This window comes from Ranitomeya variabilis, chromosome 2, assembly GCF_051348905.1.
Source record: "Ranitomeya variabilis isolate aRanVar5 chromosome 2, aRanVar5.hap1, whole genome shotgun sequence".
Classification (NCBI taxonomy): Eukaryota; Metazoa; Chordata; class Amphibia; order Anura; family Dendrobatidae; genus Ranitomeya; species Ranitomeya variabilis.
In genome coordinates this window covers 358,029,515-358,051,979 of record NC_135233.1, presented here as the reverse complement: position 1 = coordinate 358,051,979, position 22,465 = coordinate 358,029,515, and the positions used below count along the sequence as shown (strand labels likewise).

The window sequence follows — 22,465 nt, the reverse complement described above, 5'->3', positions numbered from 1 at the left end:
CAACAAGGTGAAACTCCACACTGCACATGCTTCAGAGACTGTGCGAACCGAGGCGTGCTGTTATGTTTTTGTGGGAGGATACACATACACGGGCAGGCAGTTGGATGGCAGACATGGAGTTGTCAGGTGTGCAGTGGTCGAAGCTACAAGACCTGTGTCAAGTCCTTCAGTGTTTTGAGGAATGCACACGGCTGGTTAGTGCAGACAACGCCATAATAAGCATGAGCATCCCCCTAATGCGTCTGCTGATGCAAAGTTTGACGCACATAAAGGAGCAGGCGTCTGCAGCCGAGGAAGAGGAAAGCCTTGATGACAGTCAGCCATTGTCTGGTCAGGGCCGTGTAGAGGACGCGGTAGCGGGCGAAGAGGAGGAGGAGGACGAGGAGGATGATGGGGATGAGTACTTTTTGAATGAGGAAGCTTCTCCTGGGCCAACAGAAATTAGTGGCGTTGCAAGGCTGGGTTCTGTTTTTTTAAGGGAGACAAGTGACGTAGATTTGCCTGTAACAGCCCCTCCAACCAGCACAACCGCAGATTTGACAACTGGAACTTTGGCCCACATGGCGGATTATGCCTTACGTATCCTCAAAAGGGACACACGCATTATTAAAATGATGAGCGATGACGATTATTGGTTGGCCTGCATCCTTGACCATCGCTATAAAGGCAAATTGCAAAATATTATGCCACATGAGAACCTCGAACAAATATTAGCAACCAAACAAGCTACTCTTGTAGACCGTTTGATTCAGGCATTCCCAGCACACAACGCCGGTGATGGTTTTCAGTCTCACACAAGCTGCAGGGGGCTACATGGCAGAGGTGTTAGAGGTGCACAAATCAGAAGTGGCGTTGGACAGAGGGGTTTTCTGACCAGGTTGTGGAGTGATTTCGCAATGACCGCAGACAGGACAGGTACTGCAGCATCTATTCAAAGTGACAGGAGACAACATTTGTCCAGTATGGTTACTAACTATTTTTCTTCCTTTATCGATGTTCTCCCTCAAACGTCATTCCCATTTGATTACTGGGCATCAAAATTAGACACCTGGCCTGAATTGGCAGAATATGCGTTGCAAGAGCTTGCTTGCCCAGCAGCTAGTGTGCTATCAGAAAGAGTATTCAGTGCTGCTGGTTCAATATTAACCAAAAAAAGGACTCGTCTGGCTACCCAAAATGTGGATGATCTCACCTTCATTAAAATGAACCACTCCTGGATTTCAAATTATTTTGCCCCACCTTTCCCGGCTGACACCTAGCTTTCCTATAAAAAGGTCTTGCTTGTGGACTGGTCTTACTGAGTGTTCCAATCTGTTAATTTGCAGCAGCTGTTTGTCCAGCATACGACATGTTTACACCTCCCCCAATGGGAAAAATCCCCCCACGGGGCCGTTGTCTCGCCACTTGGCGCAAGCACCCGTTACAGTGCTGATTGTCTGAAGAGGTGGGTGTGCCCGCTTTTGGTCAACGGCACTGCCACTGGGTCCCTCATAGTACAATGTAGTGTCTCTGGCGGTGGTGGTGCGCACCCAACGTCAGACACACCATTGTAACATGAGGGGCCCTGGGGCGGTACCGCCGGCCACAAGAGAGTTCCCCCCCCCCCAGCTCAAACTGTGCTCTACCACGTGCAAAATTATCTCGCACAGCTCCACCAATGTTTAGTCTATGCACTGACATCATTCAATGCCTGGCACTGACAAACAATACCAATTTGTTTGCATCTATGATGCTAGTTAAAGTAGTCTGGGTCAGTGTCTTATATTGACACCAGTAAATACTAATTTACTGCCAAATTACTTTGTCATAAACTCTGCAGTTGAGCCCACCCCTGTACCTAAGCATGACACCCTTTTTTTACTTATAGTTGTTTTGCGAGACATTAACATCTATTTATTTTTTTGGAGTACTAACTGTGTCAGACACTCCTTGCAATACTTCTCCACTGACCACAATGCTGCCTGCCTGTGCATCCATGTAACCGATATAAAACTGCCATGAGCCTATTGTTTGTTATTTTTGGCCTTTGATAGCCTGTCTGCGGTCCCTACTTGCATTACTCCTCCACTGACCACAATGCTGCCTGCCTGTGCATCCATGTAACCAATGTAAAACTGCCATGAGCCTATTGTTTGTTATTTTAGGCCTTTGATAGCCTGTCTGCGGTCCCTACTTGCATTACTCCTCCACTGACCACAATGCTGCCTGCCTGTGTATCCATGTAACCGATATAAAACTGCCATGAGCCTATTGTTTGTTATTTTAGGCCTTTGATAGCCTGTCTGCGGTCCCTACTTGCATTACTCCTCCACTGACCACAATGCTGCCTGCCTGTGCATCCATGTAACCGATATAAAACTGCCATGAGCCTATTGTTTGTTATTTTAGGCCTTTGATAGCCTGTCTGCGGTCCCTACTTGCACTACTCCTCCACTGACCACAATGCTGCCTGCCTGTGCATCCATGTAACCGATGTAAAACTGCCATAAGCCTATTGTTTGTTATTTTAGGCCTTTGATAGCCTGTCTGCGGTCCCTACTTGCATTACTCCTCCACTGACCACACCAATGCTGCCCGTTTACCCCTGGAACTTATTTTACAGTGCATAGAGCCTATTTTTTTATTTTATTTAATATTAATAAAGCCATGATGGACTACACTGTACCACGCTATGGGCTACCCAGTTGACAATTCTTTTGCGAGAAAAGCCATCCCACCCCTCCACCAGCATGTAAAAGACCGCATTGTCCATGCACTATGTCAATCTGTGAGTCCAAAGGTACACCTGACAACAGACACATGGACCTGTAGGCATGGCCACGGAAGGTTACGTGTCCTTTGTGGCGCAATGGGTTAATGTATTGGATGCATGGTCCACACAGGGGACAGCCTGGTAAGTCTGTCTGCAGTCCCTAATTCAAGTTGTCCTCAAATGAATAAATCTGAGCTTCAACCTTCTGGCTCTCATTAAGTGCTGTTGTTTAAAAAAGAATTGGTGTTTAGGGCCTACTAACGGTGTCTGCCCCTCCCTGGTGTTGACCTCAACTGAATACAGCTGAGCTTCAACCTTCTGGCTCTCATTAAGTGCTGTTATTTAAAAAAAAATGGTGTTTAGGGCCTACTAACGGTGTCTGCCCCTCCCTGGTGTTGACCTCAACTGAATACAGCTGAGCTTCAATCTTCTGGCTTTCGGCCTATAGTATCAGATATTAAACTGCATTTGGCCTTCAACTTTGGTTACAGCCTACTAACGGTGTCTGCCCCTCCCTGGTGTTGAGTCTGACCTCAACTGAATACAGCTGAGCTTCAACCTTCTGGCTCTCATTAAGTGCTGTGTTTTTAAAAATTGGTGGTTAGGGCCTACTAACGGTGTCTGCCCCTCCATGTTGTTTGTCCTCAACTGAATAAAGCTGAGCTTCAACCTTCTGGCTTTTGGTCTACAGTAGCAGATATTAAACTGCATTTGGCCTACTAGTGTGGTTGGGCCCTTAAAACAGTGTCTGCTGCTCTTGGGTTTGCTACTCCACTGAACAAAGCAATGCCGCCTGTTTAGTCCTGTTACCAATTTTGAACTGCATTTAGCCTACTTTATTCTTTGGCCCTATATCTGTTTCCTCCTCATCATGCCCATTGCCCAGCCACTGCTAGATGAGTCTGCTGGTACATTGACCTAGACCACTACATTCCCCTTGCACTCTACACAGCCAGAATCTGACCCTGCTGAAAGTAAGGTTCCCCTTCCCGCATGTTATACCACCTTACACAGGGACAAAGAGGAAGGTGCAGATGAAAGTGCAGGTTCCTTCATCAGGTGGGGGGGGCATACTCGTTGGCAACGTCACGGGCACAGGGCCCCTCAGAGTATGCAAAAGTGTCGCTGCCGGTGGGAGGCGCCCCCGCCATGCAAACACACCGCTGTACTTTGAGGGGCCCTGTGCCAGTGCCAATGCGAACGAGTGGGCCCCCCCCTGCTTGCTCAGGATCACAGCACTTGCAACGTTGAAATACTTACCTCTCCCTGCTCCACCGCCGTGATGGAGTCCACATTTCCTGGGCCCACTAAAGCCTTGAACCAGCCCTACCCCCCACAACTTTTGCCAAATGACCCCCAATTTCCTATGCCCAACTATTGTTATAAAGTTAATTAAGATTGACAAGCTTCAGAAACAAGAATGGATGTTTTTGGCATTAAAATGGGCACTGTAGGTGTTTTCCTGGCCTCCACGCACTGCCGACTATGCTTCCCCATTGACTTGCATTGGGTTTCGTGTTTCGGTCGATCCCCGACTTTTAGCGATAATCGGCCGACTGCACTCGACTCGACTCTGGACAAAGTCGGGTTTCACAAAACCCGACTCGATCTTTAAAAAATGAAAGTCGCTCAACCCTAGTTTAGATGATCTTGTTGAAACTGTGTCAATACGTTCTTTCATTCATCACATGCGCTGTGTTGTGCATACGCTACAGCTGGCTATAAGAGACAGTCTGCAAGAAGGACATGCTGCTGCACTGATTGGCAAGGTAAGAAGATTGGCTACTGTTGCCAGAACCCCTAAAGTTGACTCAATTTTGAAGAGACGTGCTGGAAAAAGGGCAATTATTGATCAAGCCACACGATGGGGCAGTACTTACTTAATGATTCAACGCTTGGTTGAACTGAAAACCTTTCTTGTAGACATGGCTAACCCTCAACTGACGCAAAATGAAAGTCAGTGGAATCAGGTGACTGAGCTGGAAAAATTGCTAGAGCACCCATTTACAGTGACTAAAAAATTACAAGCAAAGGACTTACCTCCAGGTATTTTGTTAAAGGAGTGGAAGAACCTGATGTTTCGCCTGTCCCAAAGAGGAGGGTTAATTGCAAGTGGCATTGCTACATCAATGAAACAGAGAGAGGAGCTACTATTACAAAATAACATTCTTTTGGCAACTGTTTATGTAGACCCAATGCATCAGATTCTTCTAGATGATCAACAGCTAACTAAAGGAAAAGAAGCTCTGTTTGAAATAGCAGTAATGATGAAATGGTTGCAGAACAGTCAGGAGGAACAAGAAGAATTTGGTCGTCCTGCCACATCTTCACCCTCATCAACTGATGAAGAATTTAATTTTGAAAAATATTTGGATCACAAGGACCGTGCAAAGCGTTCCCGCATAGAAGAAGAGTCATCCCCATCAAAGAACACAGCCAGTACATTTCAGCAGAACTTTTCATGTTCACTAAAAGAAATTGAGAAATTTGACCGTTCATCAAAAATAACAGTGCAACAAGCGACTCCTCTGTATCCTGACATTGTCAGAGATGTTGCCCGAGTGGTTACTGCTTTGCCACCAACCCAAGTTAGTGTAGAGAGGTTGTTCTCTGCTCTCAAAATAATTAGATCAGATTTGAGGGCATCCATGAAGGAGGATCTGACAGAGGCAATACTTTTTCTGAGGACAAATTTATAGATTTCTTCTTATTAACTGCATAACAGTGTTTATTATATATTTACTTACAAGAGTTTAGAAAAGTTTATAAAAGTTATTTGCTTTATTCTTATTGTATTCTAATAAATATAGTTTTTGCTCTAAGTGGTCTGATTACTTATATGATGGTGAGAAACTGAATAAGCACGATGTTAATATTTTACAACAGTAAATTTATTGTTACAAATTGGCCATTTATGAAGGAGTCGGAGTCAGAACCGGAGTCGGAGTCAGAGTCAGAGTCAGAGTCAGAGTCAGAGTCGGAGTCGGAGTCGGAGTCGGAGTCGGAGTCGGAGTCGGAGTCGGAGTCAGAGTTGGAACCTGATAAAATCCAGGAGTCGGAGTCGCAACTGTGGCTTACTGACTCCACAGCCCTGGAGACACATACTGTATATATATATATATATATATATATATTTATATTTAATTCAGCGCTAGATAGCAGAAGAGCCGGGGGAATGCAGGGGAATGTACTGTAGTTACCTTGAGTCGCGATGATGCACCCTCTGCTGGATGAACTCATATGAACTCGAGCCTGGGAACTTTTCAGAATATTTTCCCAGGCTCGAGTTCATATAAGTTCATCCAGCAGAGGGTGCATCACCGCGACTCAAGGTAACTACAGTACATTCCCCTGCATTCCATTCATTCACCAAGTTTTACAGGCAGAAGCACAGCTGCATTAGCAGAGCTCCTGGGTGTAAAATGATTTAACCCCTTCAAATGGATTTACAGCGTGGGACAAGACTGAACGACGGAAGGTATGGAATATTGTTGTTTGGTTTTTTAACTTTATTTCAGGTGACAAGGGTCTTCAGGTGGATTAAGAGTATAATAAAATATTAAAACACTATGTGTCTTTATTTCATTAAAATACTTTTTAATAATGTGTGTGTTTTATTAACCATTTCGTACTATTGGATTAATAATAGATAGGTGTCATAATTAACGCCTCTCCATTATTAAACTGGCTTAATGTCACCTTACAATAGCAAGGTGACATTAACCCTTCATTACCCCATATCCCACCGCTACAGGGGAGTGGGAAGAGAGAGGCTAAGTGCCAGAATAGGCGCATCTTACAGATGTGCTTTTTCTGGGGTGGCTGGGGGCAGATGTTTTTAGCCAGGGGGGGCAATAACCATGGTCCCTCTCTAGACTATTAATATCTGCCCTCAGTCACTGGCTTTCCCACTCTTGCGGAGAAAATTGCGTGGGAGCCCACGCCAATTTTTTTCGGGATTTAACCCTTTAATTTAATAGCTAGAGACCCCAAATTTGACACAAAGACACTTCTTACATTAGTAAAGAGGAATGTGTAATAAAAGAAGGGATATGAGATGGTTTACTGTATATAAACCATGTCTCATATCCTGTCAGGTTTGTGAAGGAGATAGGAAAAGCCGGCAATATTGAATTACCGGCTTTTCTGCTATCTAGCGCTGAATTAAAATATATATATATATATATATATATATATATATATATATATGTGTGTCTCACTGACATATATATATATATATATATATATATATATATATATATATAGACTGTACATATGTTTTTAAGAATATTTGAGCCGATGGATCCATGATATGTCCATTTTGCAAGCCAGCGAGAAAAAAATCGCCGTACGGAAGCCATACAGATGCCATACGGATGACACACGGATACATTTGTGCGTAAAAATCGCATCCTCACATTGAATACGGAACAGTGTTTTTGGGACAATTACTGCGTATTACGGCTGTAAAAAACGGACCGTATTTACTTACTCCTAGTGTGACGCCAGCCTTATAATGAATTTTTCTCATTGTCTCCTGCAGTAAAGGAATTGTAACACTTTTCCAATTCTTTGCTATATTGACTCTTGTAGCTATAAGGATGTGGCTTGTAATTACTGCGTCCTAGTATTGGAGTTGCTCTAATTTCAGAGATAATAAAGCTGATGCAGGATCCCACACTATGTCATATCCCAGTACCCCTGAAATCAAACTATAAATCTGTAACCAGTAAGTGCGGATTAGGGGACATGACCACCAAATATTCAACAAATCACCCGCCTCTGATTGACACGATACGGGGTGAAATACCACCTGTATAAAATCTTCCTAGAAGATTCCAAATGGGTTATGCAATGTGAAGACTTTTTGTCTATCTGGAACGCCTGTGACCATTCTTCCTGGGTAAAAGTACAGCCTAAGGCTCTTTCCCACCTTGTAACAAAAGGCAAATATTAAAGCTCAGTAAAAGAATTTATAGCTTATTATGCTCTAGAAATCCATTTAGAAGAGTCCCCATTAATAGAAAAATAGTATTCATACTCAGATTTTAAGCTTTCTGACCCATTATTCATACTGTTCATAAAATGTCTAATTTGAAGGTATTTGAAAAAGTCTCTCTTATTAATGCTATATTTATCCACTATTGAAGAAAATGGAGATAGAGCATTAGCTTGCATCAAGTTCCCCAATCAAGTTATTCCACTTTCTATCCAATTATCTAGCTTAAGGAATGGGATGGCATACTGCAGTGTTTCAAGCGGAACATTATCCAATCTAAAGGGGACCAGTTTATATCCTATATTTTTATTCCTCCAAAGGTTTATTCCAGCTATAATTGTAGGGGAAGTATTGGAAGAGAAATTCCTAGATAATCTTAGGTGCCATAGGAAGTGGGACAATATGAGCACTTTTGTGTTACATTGTTTACATTTTGTTGCTACGGCGATTGACTACCTTTCCTCTCAGCTCCAGATCCAGATCTACTGTTATCAGTCTTGCATAGTAATAAGTATCTTGACCACATCATTGGCTGTTTACAGAGCAGTTCTCCTATTCACCACTCATTTTCCTGAAATTTTCCAATGGCCCTTCTATCTCTATATACAAATACAGTGATAAAAGTGTAAACTTTAGAACATGCCACTGTCAGACCTGAATGTTTTATAGAATCGCATTCAACTCAGAAGAAGGACAAATCTACTAAACTAGAAATGTCAGTCAAGAAGGAGCAATGGATTCCCAGCAACAAGGAACTGAATAGCCTGGGTAGCTGTGGGCTCCTAAAGACACATATTGAGCATACCCATTTTAGGCTATGTGCCCACGATCAGGATATAGCAAAGTTTTGGAAGTAGCACATTTTAGCTACATCCAAAATGTTGCATTCTAATCACGCAGGTAAATCCGCATGTGTTCATTGAACAATGAGGATTTATCGCATATAATGAGCACAGTAGGCATCAGGTTTCTATAAATCCCATCCACTGTGCTTGTAACCAATAACTCAGCAGTTTGGACACATCGCAGGTGAGCTGCCTCCAAACTGCTGCTATTCTGGATTGTGGGCACATACCCTTAACTTTTCAAACAATCTTCAGCTGTTATTTGGTTGTAATTGCAAAATAGATATAATTTGAATATAATTCTAGATTGAAAAATATTTCAATTGTTCCATTTTTGTTAACTTCAGAGAAGATCCACAATGAAATTGACAGTGTAATAGGGAAAGACCGCTGTCCATCAATAGAAGACAAAAGTAAAATGCCGTATACAGAAGCTGTAATCCATGAGATCCAGAGATTTGCTGATATTGCTCCTGCCGGAGTTCCACATGCTGTCAGCAAGGACACAACCTTCAGAGGATTTCACATTCCAAAGGTAGAGTACGCTGCTCCTCTCAATCTTTGATCATATTTGCCAGCCTTTGGTGGTTGGTATCAGCAAGATGGGTAGCTTAGTGGTATGAGAAGAGTGCCTTCACAAATATTCAAACATGGTCACTCTCTCTTTTAGGGATCTTGGCCCTCCCTGCACAAACTCCACCCAATCGTCTTTCCAAGTCTCAGTCTCAACCTTTCAGAAACATAAGAACCTTCTCAGGGCCAGAAAGATTTCTTAACTGTAGTACAGGAGGTCTCACCTTTTTTTCTGGAGCTTCCTGAGCATACAATCTTCTCAGTCTATGAATCAAATGCAGTATGTAGGAAGCGAGTACATCGGACAGGATTGGATCCCTTTGTCTCTAGTGGCGGCCATACCTACAATGGAGGAAATAAGTATTTGATCTCTTGCTGATTTAGTAAGTTTGCCCACTGACAAAGACATGAACACTCCATACTTTTAAGGATAGGCTATTTTTAACATTGAGAGATAGAATATCAAAAGTAAAATCCAGAAAATCACATTGTATAAATTATATTAATTTATTTGCATTTTGCAGTGAGAAATAAGTATTTGATCCCCTACCAACCATTAAAGATCTGGCTCCTACAGAGCAGTTAGACGCTCCTAATCAACTCGAGACCTGCATTAAAGACAGCCGTCTTACATAGTCACCTTTATAAAAGGCTCCTGTCCACAGACTCAATCAGTCAGACTCTAACCTCCACAACATGGTTATGACCAAAGAGCTTTGTAAGGATGTCAGGGACAAGATCATAGACCTGCACAAAGCTAGAAATGGCTATAAAACCATAAATAAGATGCTGGGTGAGAAGGAAACAACTGTTGGTGCAATAGTAAGAAAATGGAACAAATACAAAATGACTGTCAATCGACATCGATCTGGGGCACCATGCAGAATCACACCTCTTGGAGTATTCTTGATCATAAGGAAGGTGAGAGATCAGCCTAAAGCTACACAGGGGGAGCTTGCTAATCATCTCAAGGCAGCTGGGACCACAGTCACAAAAAAAAAACATTTGTAACACATTACGCCTTAAAGGTTTAAAATACTGCAGTGCTTGCAAGGTCCCCCTGCTCAAGAAGGCACATATGCAGGCCCAGCTGAAGTTTGTCAATGAACACCTGTATAATTCTGTGAATGATTGGGCGAAGGTGCTGTGGTCAGATGAGACTGAAAATTGAGGTCTTTGGCATTAACTCAACTTGCTGTGTTTGGAGGAAGAGAAATGCTGCCTATGACCCAAAGAACACCATCCCCACTGTCAAGCATGGAGGTAAAAACATTATGTTTTGGAGCTTTTCTCTGCTAAGGGCACAGGACTACTTCACTGCATCAATGGGAAAATGGATAGAGCCATGTACCGTAAAGTCCTGAGTGACATCCTCCTTCCCTTCGCCAGGACATTAAAAATGGTTTCAGCAAGACAATCACCCAAAACATACAGCCAAGGCAGCAAAGGACTGGCTCAAAAAGAAGCACAATAAGGCCATAGAGTGGCTATAGAAAACTTATGGAGGGAGCTGAAGCTTGGAGTTGCCAAGCAAAAGCCTCAAAATTTTAAAGATTTAGAAATGATTTGCAAAGAGGAGTGGACCAAAATTCCTATTTACATGTGTGCAAACCTCATCATCAACTACAAAAAACGTCTGACTGCTGAGCTTGCCAACAAGGGTTTTGCCACCAAGTATTAAGTCTTATTTGCCAGAGGGATCAAATGCTTATTTCTCACTTCAAAATGCAAATACATTTATATAACTTAAACAATGTGATTTTTCTGGCTTTTATTTTTTATATTCTATCTTTTAATGTTAAAATTAACCTATCCTTAACCCCTTTGCGCCATCCGCCGTACTAGTACGGCGCTGCCGGCACTGCATTTGTGCCAGCCGCAGTACTAGTACGGCAGACCGATCACCGCGGTCTCGCGCTGAGCGCCGCGGTGATCGGGTGCGGGTGTCAGCTATATATGACAGCTGAAACCCCGCAGCAATGCCCACGATCGTCGCTATCGCCGATCACGGGCATTTAACCCCTCTGATGCCGCTGTCAGTAGTGACAGCTGCATAGAGGTGGATCGCGAAGGGACAGGGGCTCCCTGCGCTCTCCCACCGGAGCAACGCGATGAGATTGCGCTGCTCCGGTGACCTGGAAGGAGTCCCTGGATCCAAGATGGCCGCAGGACTCCTTCCGGGTCATTTACTGACCTGGCTTGCCGGCGCCTGCTGAGAGTTACTAATAGCAGGCGCCGGCAAGCCTCTGGAACGTGCCTGTCACATCGTTGATCTGACAGAGTGCTATGCACAGTGTCAGATCAACGATCTGATCTAAAACAGTGATGTCCCACCCTGGGACAATGGTAAAAAGTGAAAAAAAATAAAATACAATGTATAAAAAATAAAATAAAAAATCCCCAAATAAAGAAAAAAAAAACATTTCCCAGTAATTCCATTTATTTTTGTAAATAAAAAAACAACAATAAAAGTACACATATTTGGTATCGCCGCGTCCGTAACGACGCGCTCTATAAAACTATCCCACTAGTTAACCCCTTCAGTGAACACCACAAAAAATAAAAATAAAAAACAAGGCAAAAAACAACACTTTATTATCATACAGGCGAACAAAAAGTGGAATAACACGCGATCAAAAAGATGGATACAAATAAAAATGGTACCGTTGAAAACGTCATCTTGTCCTGCAAAAAAAAAGCCACCATTCGGCATCATCAACAGAAAAATAAAAAAGTTATACCTCTCTGAATAAAGCGATGCAAAAACAATTATTTTTTTATATAAAATAGTTTTTATTGTGTAAAAGCGCCAAAACATAAAAAAATTACATAAATGAGGTATCGCTGTAATAGTACTGACCTGAAGAATAAAGCTGCTTTATCAATTTTACCACATGTGGAACGGTATAAATGCCCCCCCTAAAAGAATTTCAGGAATTGCTGGTTTTTGTTCATTCCGCCTCTCAAAAATCGGAATAAAAAGCGATCAAAAAATGTCATGTGCCCGAAAATGGTACCAATAAAAACGTCAACTCGTCCCGCAAAAAACAAGATCTCACATGACTCTGTGGGCCTTAATATGGATAAATTATAGCTCTCAAAATGTGGTGATGCAAAAACTATTTTTTGTAATAAAAAGCGTCTTTTAGTGTGTGATGGCTGCCAACCATAAAAATCCACCAAAAAACGCTATAAAAGTAAATCAAACCCCCCTTCATCACCCCCTTAGTTAGGGAAAAATAGTAAAATTTTAAAAAATGTATGTATTTCCATTTTCCCATTAGGGTTAGGGTTAGGGCTACGGTTAGGGCTAGAGTTAGGGCTAGGGTTAGGGTTAGGGTTAGGGTTGGATTTAGGGCTAGGGTTAGGGCTGGGTGTCGTGGTTCTCAATGGCAAGAGAACGTAATTAAGCATACAAAAGGACTAGCTCTTGGAAGATGGGAACTCGAGCTGACCATGAGCTAAACCTACCGCACAACTAACAGTGGCCGGGTAGCGTGCCTACGTTTTATCCCTAGACGCCCAGCGCCAGCCGGAGAACTGACTGACCCTAGCAGAGAAGCATAACCCATTTTTTCGCCTAAAATTCTGTCGTTCGCTTCTGGACAGAATTCTATCACATTGCATAATCTCTGGCGTCTTCTCAGTAGACCCCGCCAAATGGTGCACAGGTTTGCACTCCCGCAAACGCCGATCAATCTGAATAGCCATTGTCATGGACTCATTCAGACCTGTAGGCACAGGGAACCCCACCATAACATCTTTAATGGCATCAGAGAGACCCTCTCTGAATTTCGCCGCCAGGGCGCACTCATTCCACTGAGTAAGCACAGACCACTTACGAAATTTTTGGCAGTATATTTCAGCCTCATCTTGCCCTTGAGACAGGGCCATTAAGGCTTTTTCAGCCTGAATTTCTAAATGAGGTTCCTCATAAAGCAACCCCAAAGCCAGGAAAAACGCATCCACATTGAGCAACGCAGGATCCCCTGGTGCCAAAGCAAATGCCCAATCCTGAGGGTCGCCCCGGAGCAAGGAAATTACAATCCTGACCTGCTGTGCAGGATCTCCAGCGGAGCGAGATCTCAGAGACAAAAATAATTTACAATTATGTTTGAAATTCTGGAAGCGAGATCTATCCCCAGAGAAAAATTCAGGTAAAGGAATTCTAGGTTCAGATGTAGGAGCATGAATAACGAAATCCTGTAAGCTTTGAACCTTCATAGCGAGATTATTCAAACCTGTAGCTAAACTCTGAGGATCCATATTAATCAGGTGAAATCAGAACCATTCAAGGATTAGAAGGAGAGAGAGACGAAGGCTGCAGTAAGCAGAGATGCTAGTGAATCAACTAATGAGCAAACTCAGGAAAAAGAAAAAAAAAAAAATCTCTGCAGACTTCTTTTCTCTCCTTTCTTCTGCCAATTATTTTAACTCTTGGCCGGCCAAACTGTCATGGTTCTCAATGGCAAGAGAACGTAATTAAGCATACAAAAGGACTAGCTCTTGGAAGATGGGAACTCGAGCTGTCCATGAGCTAAACCTACCGCACAACTAACAGTGGCCAGGTAGCGTGCCTACGTTTTATCCCTAGACGCCCAGCGCCAGCCGGAGAACTGACTGACCCTAGCAGAGGAAAATACAGACCTGGCTTACCTCTAGAGAAATTTTCCCCAAAAGGCAGACAGTAGCCCCCACATATATTGGCGGTGATTTTAGAGGAAATTGACATACGAAGTATGAAGATAGGTTTAGCAAATTGAGGTCCGCTTACTAGATAGTAGGAAGACAGAAAAGGGAACTTCACGGTCAGCTGAAAACCCTTTCAAAATACCATCCTGAAATTACTTTAAGACTCTAATATCAACTCATGACACCAGAGTGGCAATTTCAGCTCACAAGAGCTTCCAGCCTCAGAAATATTCAATCACAGAGAACTGGAACAAAAATGCAAAACAAACTTAGGACAACAAGTCCAACTTAGCTGATAGTTGTCTAGGAGCAGGAACATGCAACAGAAAGGCTTCTGGTAACATTGTTGGCCGGCATAGAAATGACTGAGGAGCAAGGCTAAATAGAAAACTCCCACATCCAGATGGAAAACAGGTGAACAGAGGAGATGAAGCACACAAGTGCAGTACCACCAGAAACCACCGGGGGAGCCCAGAAACCAAATTCACAACAGCTGGGGTTAAGGTTGGGGTTAGGATTTCAGTTAGAATTGGGGGTTTCCACTGTTTAGGCACATCAGAGGCTCTCCAAACGCGACATGGCGTCCGATCTCAATTCCAGCTAATTCTGCTTTGAAAAACTAAAACAGTGCTCCTTCCTTCCGAGTTCTCCTGTGCACCCAAACAGTGGTCCCCCCAACACATGGGGTATCAGCGTTCTCAGAAAAAGTTGGACAACAACTTTTGGGGTCCAATTTGTTCTGTTACCCTTGGGAAAATAAAAACGTGGGGGCTAAAATATCATTTTCATGGAAAAAAAAAGATTTTTTATTTTCACGGCTCTGCGTTATAAACTGTAGTGAAACACTTGTTGGTTCAAAGTTCTCACAACACATCTAGATAAGTTCCTTGGGGGGTCTAGTTTCCAATATGGGGTCACTTTTTGGGGGTTTCTACTGTTTAGGTACATCAGGGGCTCTGCAAATGCAACATGACGCCTGCAGACCAATCCATCTAAGTCTGCATTTCAAACGGCGCTCTTTCCCTTCCGAGCTCTGCTGTGTGCCCAAACGGTGGTTCCCCCCCATATATGGGGTATCAGCGTACTCAGGACAAATTGGATAACAACTTTTGTGGTCCAATTTCTCCTGTTACCTTTAGGAAAATAAAAATGTGGGGGCTAAAATATCATTTTCGTGGAAAAAAATATTTTTTATTTTTATGGCTCTGCGTTATAAACTGTAGTGAAACACTTGTTGGTTCAAAGTTCTCACAACACATCTAGATAAGTTCCGTGGGGGGGTCTAGTTTCCAATATGGGGTCACTTGTGGGGGGTTTCTACTGTTTAGGTACATCAGGGGCTCTGCAAATGCAACATGACACCTGCAGACCAATCCATCTAAGTCTGCATTTTAAACGGCGCTCCTTCCCTTCCGAGCTCTGCCGTGCGCCCAAACAGTGGTTCTCCCCCCATGTATGGGATATCAGCATACTCAGGACAAATTGGACAATAACTTTTGTGGTCCAATTTCTCCTGTTACCCTTGGGAAAAAAAATTGCGGGCTGAAACATCATTTTGTGGAAAGAAAAAAATGATTTTTTTAATTTTCACAGCGCTACATTCTAAGCTTTAGTGAAACAATTGGGGGCTAAAAGTGCTCACCACACATCTAGATAAGTTCCTTAGGGGGTCTTCTTTCCAAAATGGGGTCCATTGTGGGGGGTTTCCACTGTTTAGGCATGTCAGGGGCTCTCCAAAGGCGACATGGGTTCCGATCTCAATTCCAGCCAATTTTGCATTGAAAAGTCAAACGGCGCTCCTTCCCTTCTGAGCTCTGCCATGTGCTCAAACAGTGGTTTATCCCCATATATGCAGTATCAGCATACTCAGGACAAATTGCACAACAACGTCTGAGGTCCAATTTATCCTGTTACCCTTGGGAAAATAAAAAATTTGGGGCAAAAATATCATTTTTGTGAAAATTAACATGAAATTTTTTTTACGGCTCTACATTATAAACTTCTGTGAAGCACTTGGAGGTTCAAAGTGCTCAACACACATCTAGATTAGTTCCGTAAAGGGTCTACTTTCCAAAATGGTGTCACTTGTGGGGGTGTCCACTGTTTAGGCACGTCAGGGGCTCTCCAATTGAGCCATGGGTTCCGATCTCAATTCCAGCAAATCTTGCTTTGAAAAGTCAAATGGCGCTCCTTCCATTCTGAGCTCTGCCATGTGCCCAATCAATGGTTTACCCCAACATGTGGGGTATCGGCGTACTCAGGACAAATTGTACAACAACTTTTGTGGTCCAATTTCTCCTGTTACTCTTGGTAAAATAAAACAAATTGGATCTGAAGTAAAAATTTTGTGAAAAAAAAATTAAATGTTCAATTTTTTTTAAACATTCCAAAAATTCCTGTGAAGCACCTGAGGGGTTAATAAACTTTTTGAATGTGGTTTTGAGTACCTTGAGGGGTGCAGTTTTTAGAATGGTGTCACTTTTGGGCATTTTCTGTCATATAGACCCCTCAAAGTCACTTCAAGTGTGAGGTGGTCCGTAAAAAAAATGGTTTTGCAAATTTTGTTGCAAAAATGAGAAATCGCTGGTCAATTTTTAACCCTTATAACTCCCTAACAAAAAAAAAATTATGTTTCCAAAATTGTGCTGATGTAAAGCAGACATGTGGGAAATGTTGTTTATTAACTATATTATGTGGTATAACTCTCTAATTTAAGGGCATAAAAACTAAAAGTTTGAAAATTGCTAAATTTTCATAATTTTCGACAAATTTTTGTTTTTTTCACAAATAAATGCAAGTCATATCGAAGAAGTTTTCCCAATATCATGAAGTACAATATGTCATGAGAAAACAATGTCAGAATCACCAGGATCCGTTGAAGCTTTTCAGAGTTATGACCTCATAAAGTGACAGTGGTCAGAATTGTTAAAATTGGCCCTGTCACTTAGGTGAAAACAGGCTTCGGGGTGAAGGGGTTAAAATTATAGACTATTCATGTCTTTGTCAGTGGGCAAACTTACAAAATCAGCAAGGAATCAAATACTTATTTCCACCACTGTATAGTGTGTGTAAGTTTTTATATTCAACAGGTTTCTCTCTCTCTTTCTTGCTCACTGTGTCTCTATCTCCTGTGGAGTGCGAGCTGTTATGATCATTAGGGTCCCTTTTCTATCTCTTCTTTAGTTTGTAAGCTATTATGGTGAGCATGGTCTTCCTTCCTATAGAGTGTAAGCTCTTATGTTCTGCAGCTTCCTCTCTCTCTTTCCAGTAGTTGTAAGCTCTTATTTTCTTCAAGGTCTATTCTCTCATCTGTAGAGTGTTAGCTCCTATTGTCAGCAGGGTCATTTTTTCCTCTCTCTCCTTTAATGTGTAAACACTTATGGTCAGCAGGGTCCTCTCTCTATTTCTCTCTATCTATATCTCTCCTAAGGGTTGTAATCTATTATGATCATCTGGGTTGTTTCTCTATCTCTTCTGTAATGTGTAATCTCTTAAAGGTACCTTCACACTGAACGATATCGCTAGCGTTCCGTGACGTTGCAGCATCCTGGCTAGCGATCTCGTTGAGTTTGACAGGCAGCAGCGATCAGGATCCTGCTGTGCCATCGTTGGTCGGAGCAGAAAGGCCAGAACTTTATTTCGTCGCTGGATCTCCCGCAGACATCGCTGAATCGGTGTGTGTGATGCCGATTCAGCGATGTCTTCACTGGTAACCAGGGTAAACATCGGGTTACCGAGTGCAGGGCCGCGCTTAGTAACCCGATGTTTACCCTGGTTACCAGCGTAAACGTAAAAAAATCAAACACTACATACTTACATTCCGGTGTCTGTCTCCCGGCGCTGTGCTTCTCTGCACTGTGTCAGCGCCGGCCGTCCGGAAAGCAGAGCACAGCGGTGACGTCACCGCTGTGCTTTCCGGCTGGCGCTTACACAGTGCAGAGAAGCACAGCGCCGGGGGAAAGACACCGTAATGTAAGTATGTAGTGTTTGTTTTTTTTTACGTTTACGCTGGTAACCAGGGTAAACATCAGGTTACTAAGCGCGGCCCTGCACTTAGTAACCCGATGTTTACCCTGGTTACCCAGGGACCTCGGCATCGTTGGTCGCTGGAGAGCTGTCTGTGTGACAGCTCTTCAGCGACCACACAGCGACGCTGCAGCGATCGGGATCGTTGTCTAGATCGCTGCAGCGTCGCTAAATGTGACGGTACCTTAAGAATAAGCTCTTATCATCAGTGGTGTTTTCTCTCTTTTTTAGTGTGTAAGCTCTTATGGTCAGAGTAATTTTCTCTCTACTGTAGAGTGTAAACTTTTATGATCAGTAGGGTCCACTCTTTCTCTTCTGTAGTGTGAAATCTCTTCTTATGGTCAGTGGGGTCCTCTCTCTCATCTGAAGAGTGTAAGCTATCATGGTCACCAGAGCTCTTTCTCTTCTCTCCTTTACATATATTTTCCAAGAAAATACAAGCTTTCCAATATGGAAATTCGCACAAATTTACTGAAAATCTAATTTTGGGGGAGAAGTTTGGCAAACTCAGTGAATTTAAATTTTAAAACATGTGCTCAACCTTACATAGGACTGATAACAACATCTCATGAGGAGAATGGTAAAGAGGAAGGTGACTGAGATTTTAGAAGTTAACTCATCTCCTGGAATGCAAACCAGGGTCTAGGAAAGTTTTGTGGCTTGATCTCCTTTTGCAGTGATTGTCCTGTCAATATCAATAAGCCTACAGTCACTCTGTGTGACTGCAGACTTATGAATTCCCTCAGTACACTCACTTTATGCTGCGGGAATTCACCATTTTTTAAGTCCGGACCAGAGGGTATATATGTGTTATACATAATCCCTGCCAGAGCCTGCCCAGTTGGAGTGGTGTCGCTTCCATACACTAGTATAGACTGGGGCAGTGCCCTCTAGTTGGCCACACCCACTGGACTACTGTGTTGAGGACTCACTGCTATTCATTTAAATAGCAAATAAAATTGCAACTGTAAATTAACTAGGCCCCATCCATCTACCTGCTTACTTCCAGATAGCTAAGTGTTGTTAACAACCCTGTATTATGTAGTGCTGAATCATACATCTTAAAACAAACATACACTTTCATTAAGCATTTATCATAAAACATCTTCCTCTTGCTCCCTCTTGTCTTTGAGTTGGTCTTTAGATAGGTCTTTGGATTTTCTGTCACTGACTATCCTCACATATTATTGATGTTAATGATGTGTATCGTGCTCCAAGTGACTAAGTGAGGTCTAGTCAAAGCCGGAAGACTCAAAGATCAATCCAAAGACTGAAAGGGCCAAGCAAGAGCTATGTCTTCTGGAGAAACCTCATAGCATATTAAAATGTCTTTTCAGGGCATTTTCAATTTGGACTAAATTTTATTTGGACCAAATCGATTCTGCCCAAGACAAATTTCAGCAAATTCATTCATCTCTACTTCATAGGAATAACTTAACAGACCTCACTTTTAACAATTCAATTTTTCTAGATATGCATATTCATACATTCTCTTTCAGGGAAGCTTGGTGCTCCCAGTTCTGACTTCTGTTCTGAAAGACCCCAAACATTTCAAGAACCCAGAGGAGTTTGATCCAGGACGCTTTCTTAATGAGAAAGGCTGCGTTAAGAAGAGTGATGCCTTTATGCCATTCTCTACAGGTAAGATGTTATTACTTGATTGTGTTTTGTGAATACCGAATTTAAGCTTCAGTATGTGAAAATATTTTTATATGGTTGGTTGACAGACTGGTATTAGGAAGATCAGAAATATTACTTGATATGATTTAGGAATCAATTGTTTGTGTGTGTTTTTAAACCCACTGAATACATTTACATTTATCACATAAAACAGTGTAACACATGACTCAAAGGTTTTTTTGGACTGAGAAATTTTCTGCATCTCAGAAAAGGTCTGAGCTATTGTCTATGGTAGAACGGTGCTAACCTGGCATGTCATGACTCGTAACCAGGATTATCAATTTGATTTTGAACTATTTCTGAACAGTTTATCAATAAATCAAGGACAGGCAATATTTTTTACAGACACATTGTAAAACCATGGCAAATCATTAAGATTATCTAATATAAATTACAGGCAGTACATTGAGACTTTTGACATTATTGCAAAGTTATAAACTTAAAAGTGTTTTCCAAGAATGATCAGTTTTATCCAAAAGCTCATTCTGGATGAAAAAAATAAACTGAGCATTACTTATTTACTTGCTTCATTACTTTACTTGCTGCAGCGTCCGCACTTCACTGCTGCCTTCAATGATTGCTTAGAGGCTGCACCGCTGACTCCACAACGCTGACTTCACAAATGGCAGTAAATGTCCGAGCTACAGCCAATTATTCAGCTCGGAGTTTTTGCTGATTTAGATGGCATGAGCAGCAGAGCTTATTGTTTGGCTGCTGTAATCGTAACATCACACCTGGAGCCTGTGGACTATCACTGGAGGCAGTGGTGAAGACCGGCGCTGGAAAGCAGTAAGTATTTAGTTCTCCAATTAGGGAAGTGAAAATTACATACTGACCCTTCAAATCATTCTTCAAACTGTATTATGCTAAAAAGAAAACAGGACGCCTGCCCATCCATCCTCTGTTGATTTACAAAAAGGCAATTAAAAATGTTTTTTCTAAATCAAACAACGCCTTTAAACTTGACTACTTATGGTGTTTGCTCTTTCTGTTTTCTCAGGCAAACGCTTGTGTTTGGGAGAAGGCCTGGCTCGCATGGAGCTCTTCCTCTTTCTAACCACCATACTGCAGAAGTTCACCCTGGAGCCCACTGTAGACAGAAAGAATCTGAGCATAAGACCTGAGCCCAACACCAATGCTTCAAGACCTCAGTCCTACCAGATGAATGTTGTCCCTCGTTTCTGAGCTGAAGATTAACTTATTGACTAAAGGAACCTTATAAGTTCTAGAAATTAGAAAATAAGAAAGCTGCTCTAATATAAAAAAAAATTGAAATAAATACAAAGATTGTGTGCAAAAAATTATAAATTTTTTTAATTCTATTTTTAATATCTGTTATGCCTGGACGAGTGTACAAAATATCATATAACTCTCAAGAACTGTAATCATTTTACGCTAAAATAAAGATTAAGCTTGTATGACAAATGTTTTATTTTATGCAAAGGAGTCACAACTTTTGGCTAAGTTCACATCTACACTGGCGGCTTTGTTTGTAGCTCGGCTATTTTGACCGGTAAAATAGAAGAAAAATGACAAAGGCTCAATTGAGCACATCATAGTCAACTTGGTCTGTCTGGTGCTGCTATTGTCCATCATGTAACTGCCATTAATTTCTGTTCCTACGATGGAGTGAAACAATAGGTTAAACAGGATAAATATGAATGAAGCTTTATTTTGCTTGTTGCATGTGCATTATTTTGGTGAAAGTTCAGTCTTTAGGTATCTAATATTTCCCATGCGAATTGTGGATTATTGGATCGTGCATATGAGCAGCAACTCACACATTATCCAAAGTGGATGGGATAAAGAAAGATCAGGCAGATATCTTTTACCATTTCAAAATTCTTTCCTTCTTAACTGAGTTCATCTATTAATCAGTTGATACATCTATTATTGTCAACAAATAAACATGACTATTATAGCCAATGGTCAATTTGTCCATTATAGTTAATTAATGACCATGACCATCAACTAATGCCATGATAGTCAAGTGCCAAACATGCCTCTGATAATAAAATGATCAAACTCTCCTTGATAGTCAAACTTTGAAGATTGTCTAAACATTCTGTATCCTTGTTCACCCAATATGAGCTATTACTCTCTACCAAAAACAAGTCCGTAATTTGAGTTTTTGGAAAATGAATAAACATAGACAAATTTAAAGATCCATTGAGTACTTTTCATTTTCAGAAAGGTAACTAGCAAAAAAATATATAATATTTTCGGAGGGATTTGCAAGTTTGGCAGTGGGGAGAATCCCTCTCTCCACTCCGGGTTTTGGGAGTGGCTCTATGTCCACAAGTCACTTTTAAAATTCTCAGTTTTTGTTTTGCCAGCTACAGAGCAGGAGGCTCTGTGCAACCCAGGCCTGTGTGAAGATAATACAGTGCCAGGTACTTCAAAGCTGCTGATGCATCCAAGAGACACGGTGGGCCCACAGTAAAGCGTTAGGACATGGACTGTTTTGAGGACCTGGCTTTGTACTATTGGATATCGCTTGCCTGTTTTGTGAGTTTTCTGGAATAAAGACATTTTATGATGAACTTTCTTGTGTCCCTGCCTATCTATTGCACTGTGTGAACACCGCTGCACTACAATATGTCCTCAGCAATCAGCAAATCTGGGTAGTATTCCATGAGAATAGTAAGAAGAGGATTCAGCCATAGTATTCTCCATTAGAGTTTTGGCTGTCAGAGGGGTGGGTGTCATGTCTGATTAATCAAGGAGAAGTAGCTAGAGGACAAGATAGCTCAATAAGGTGTTATCCGCATAACAGTATTGGCCATAGAAGCAGTTTTGCTCACCTGGTTCGGTTGTGTGAGATACAACACTTAGAGGGCATAGATAAATGGAATCCCAGCTGCTGCTGTAGTGCCACAGGTTGGAAAATCCAAAGCA

The 22,465-nt window shown here is 42.0% G+C and overlaps 1 protein-coding gene across 1 annotated transcript in view; it reads left to right on the top strand.

Moving 5' to 3' along the window:
• The window catches only part of LOC143805900 (cytochrome P450 2C8-like), a 114,518-nt gene extending 92,410 nt beyond the window's left edge, over positions 1-22,108 (top strand). The window contains exons 7-9 of the mRNA XM_077285652.1: positions 8,944-9,131; positions 19,387-19,528; positions 20,568-22,108. Of these exons, the coding sequence (XP_077141767.1) occupies positions 8,944-9,131; positions 19,387-19,528; positions 20,568-20,752 (515 nt within the window). The 3' untranslated portion in view covers positions 20,753-22,108. The remainder of the gene's footprint in view (positions 1-8,943; positions 9,132-19,386; positions 19,529-20,567) is intronic.
• Positions 22,109-22,465: the final 357 nt, after the last annotated feature.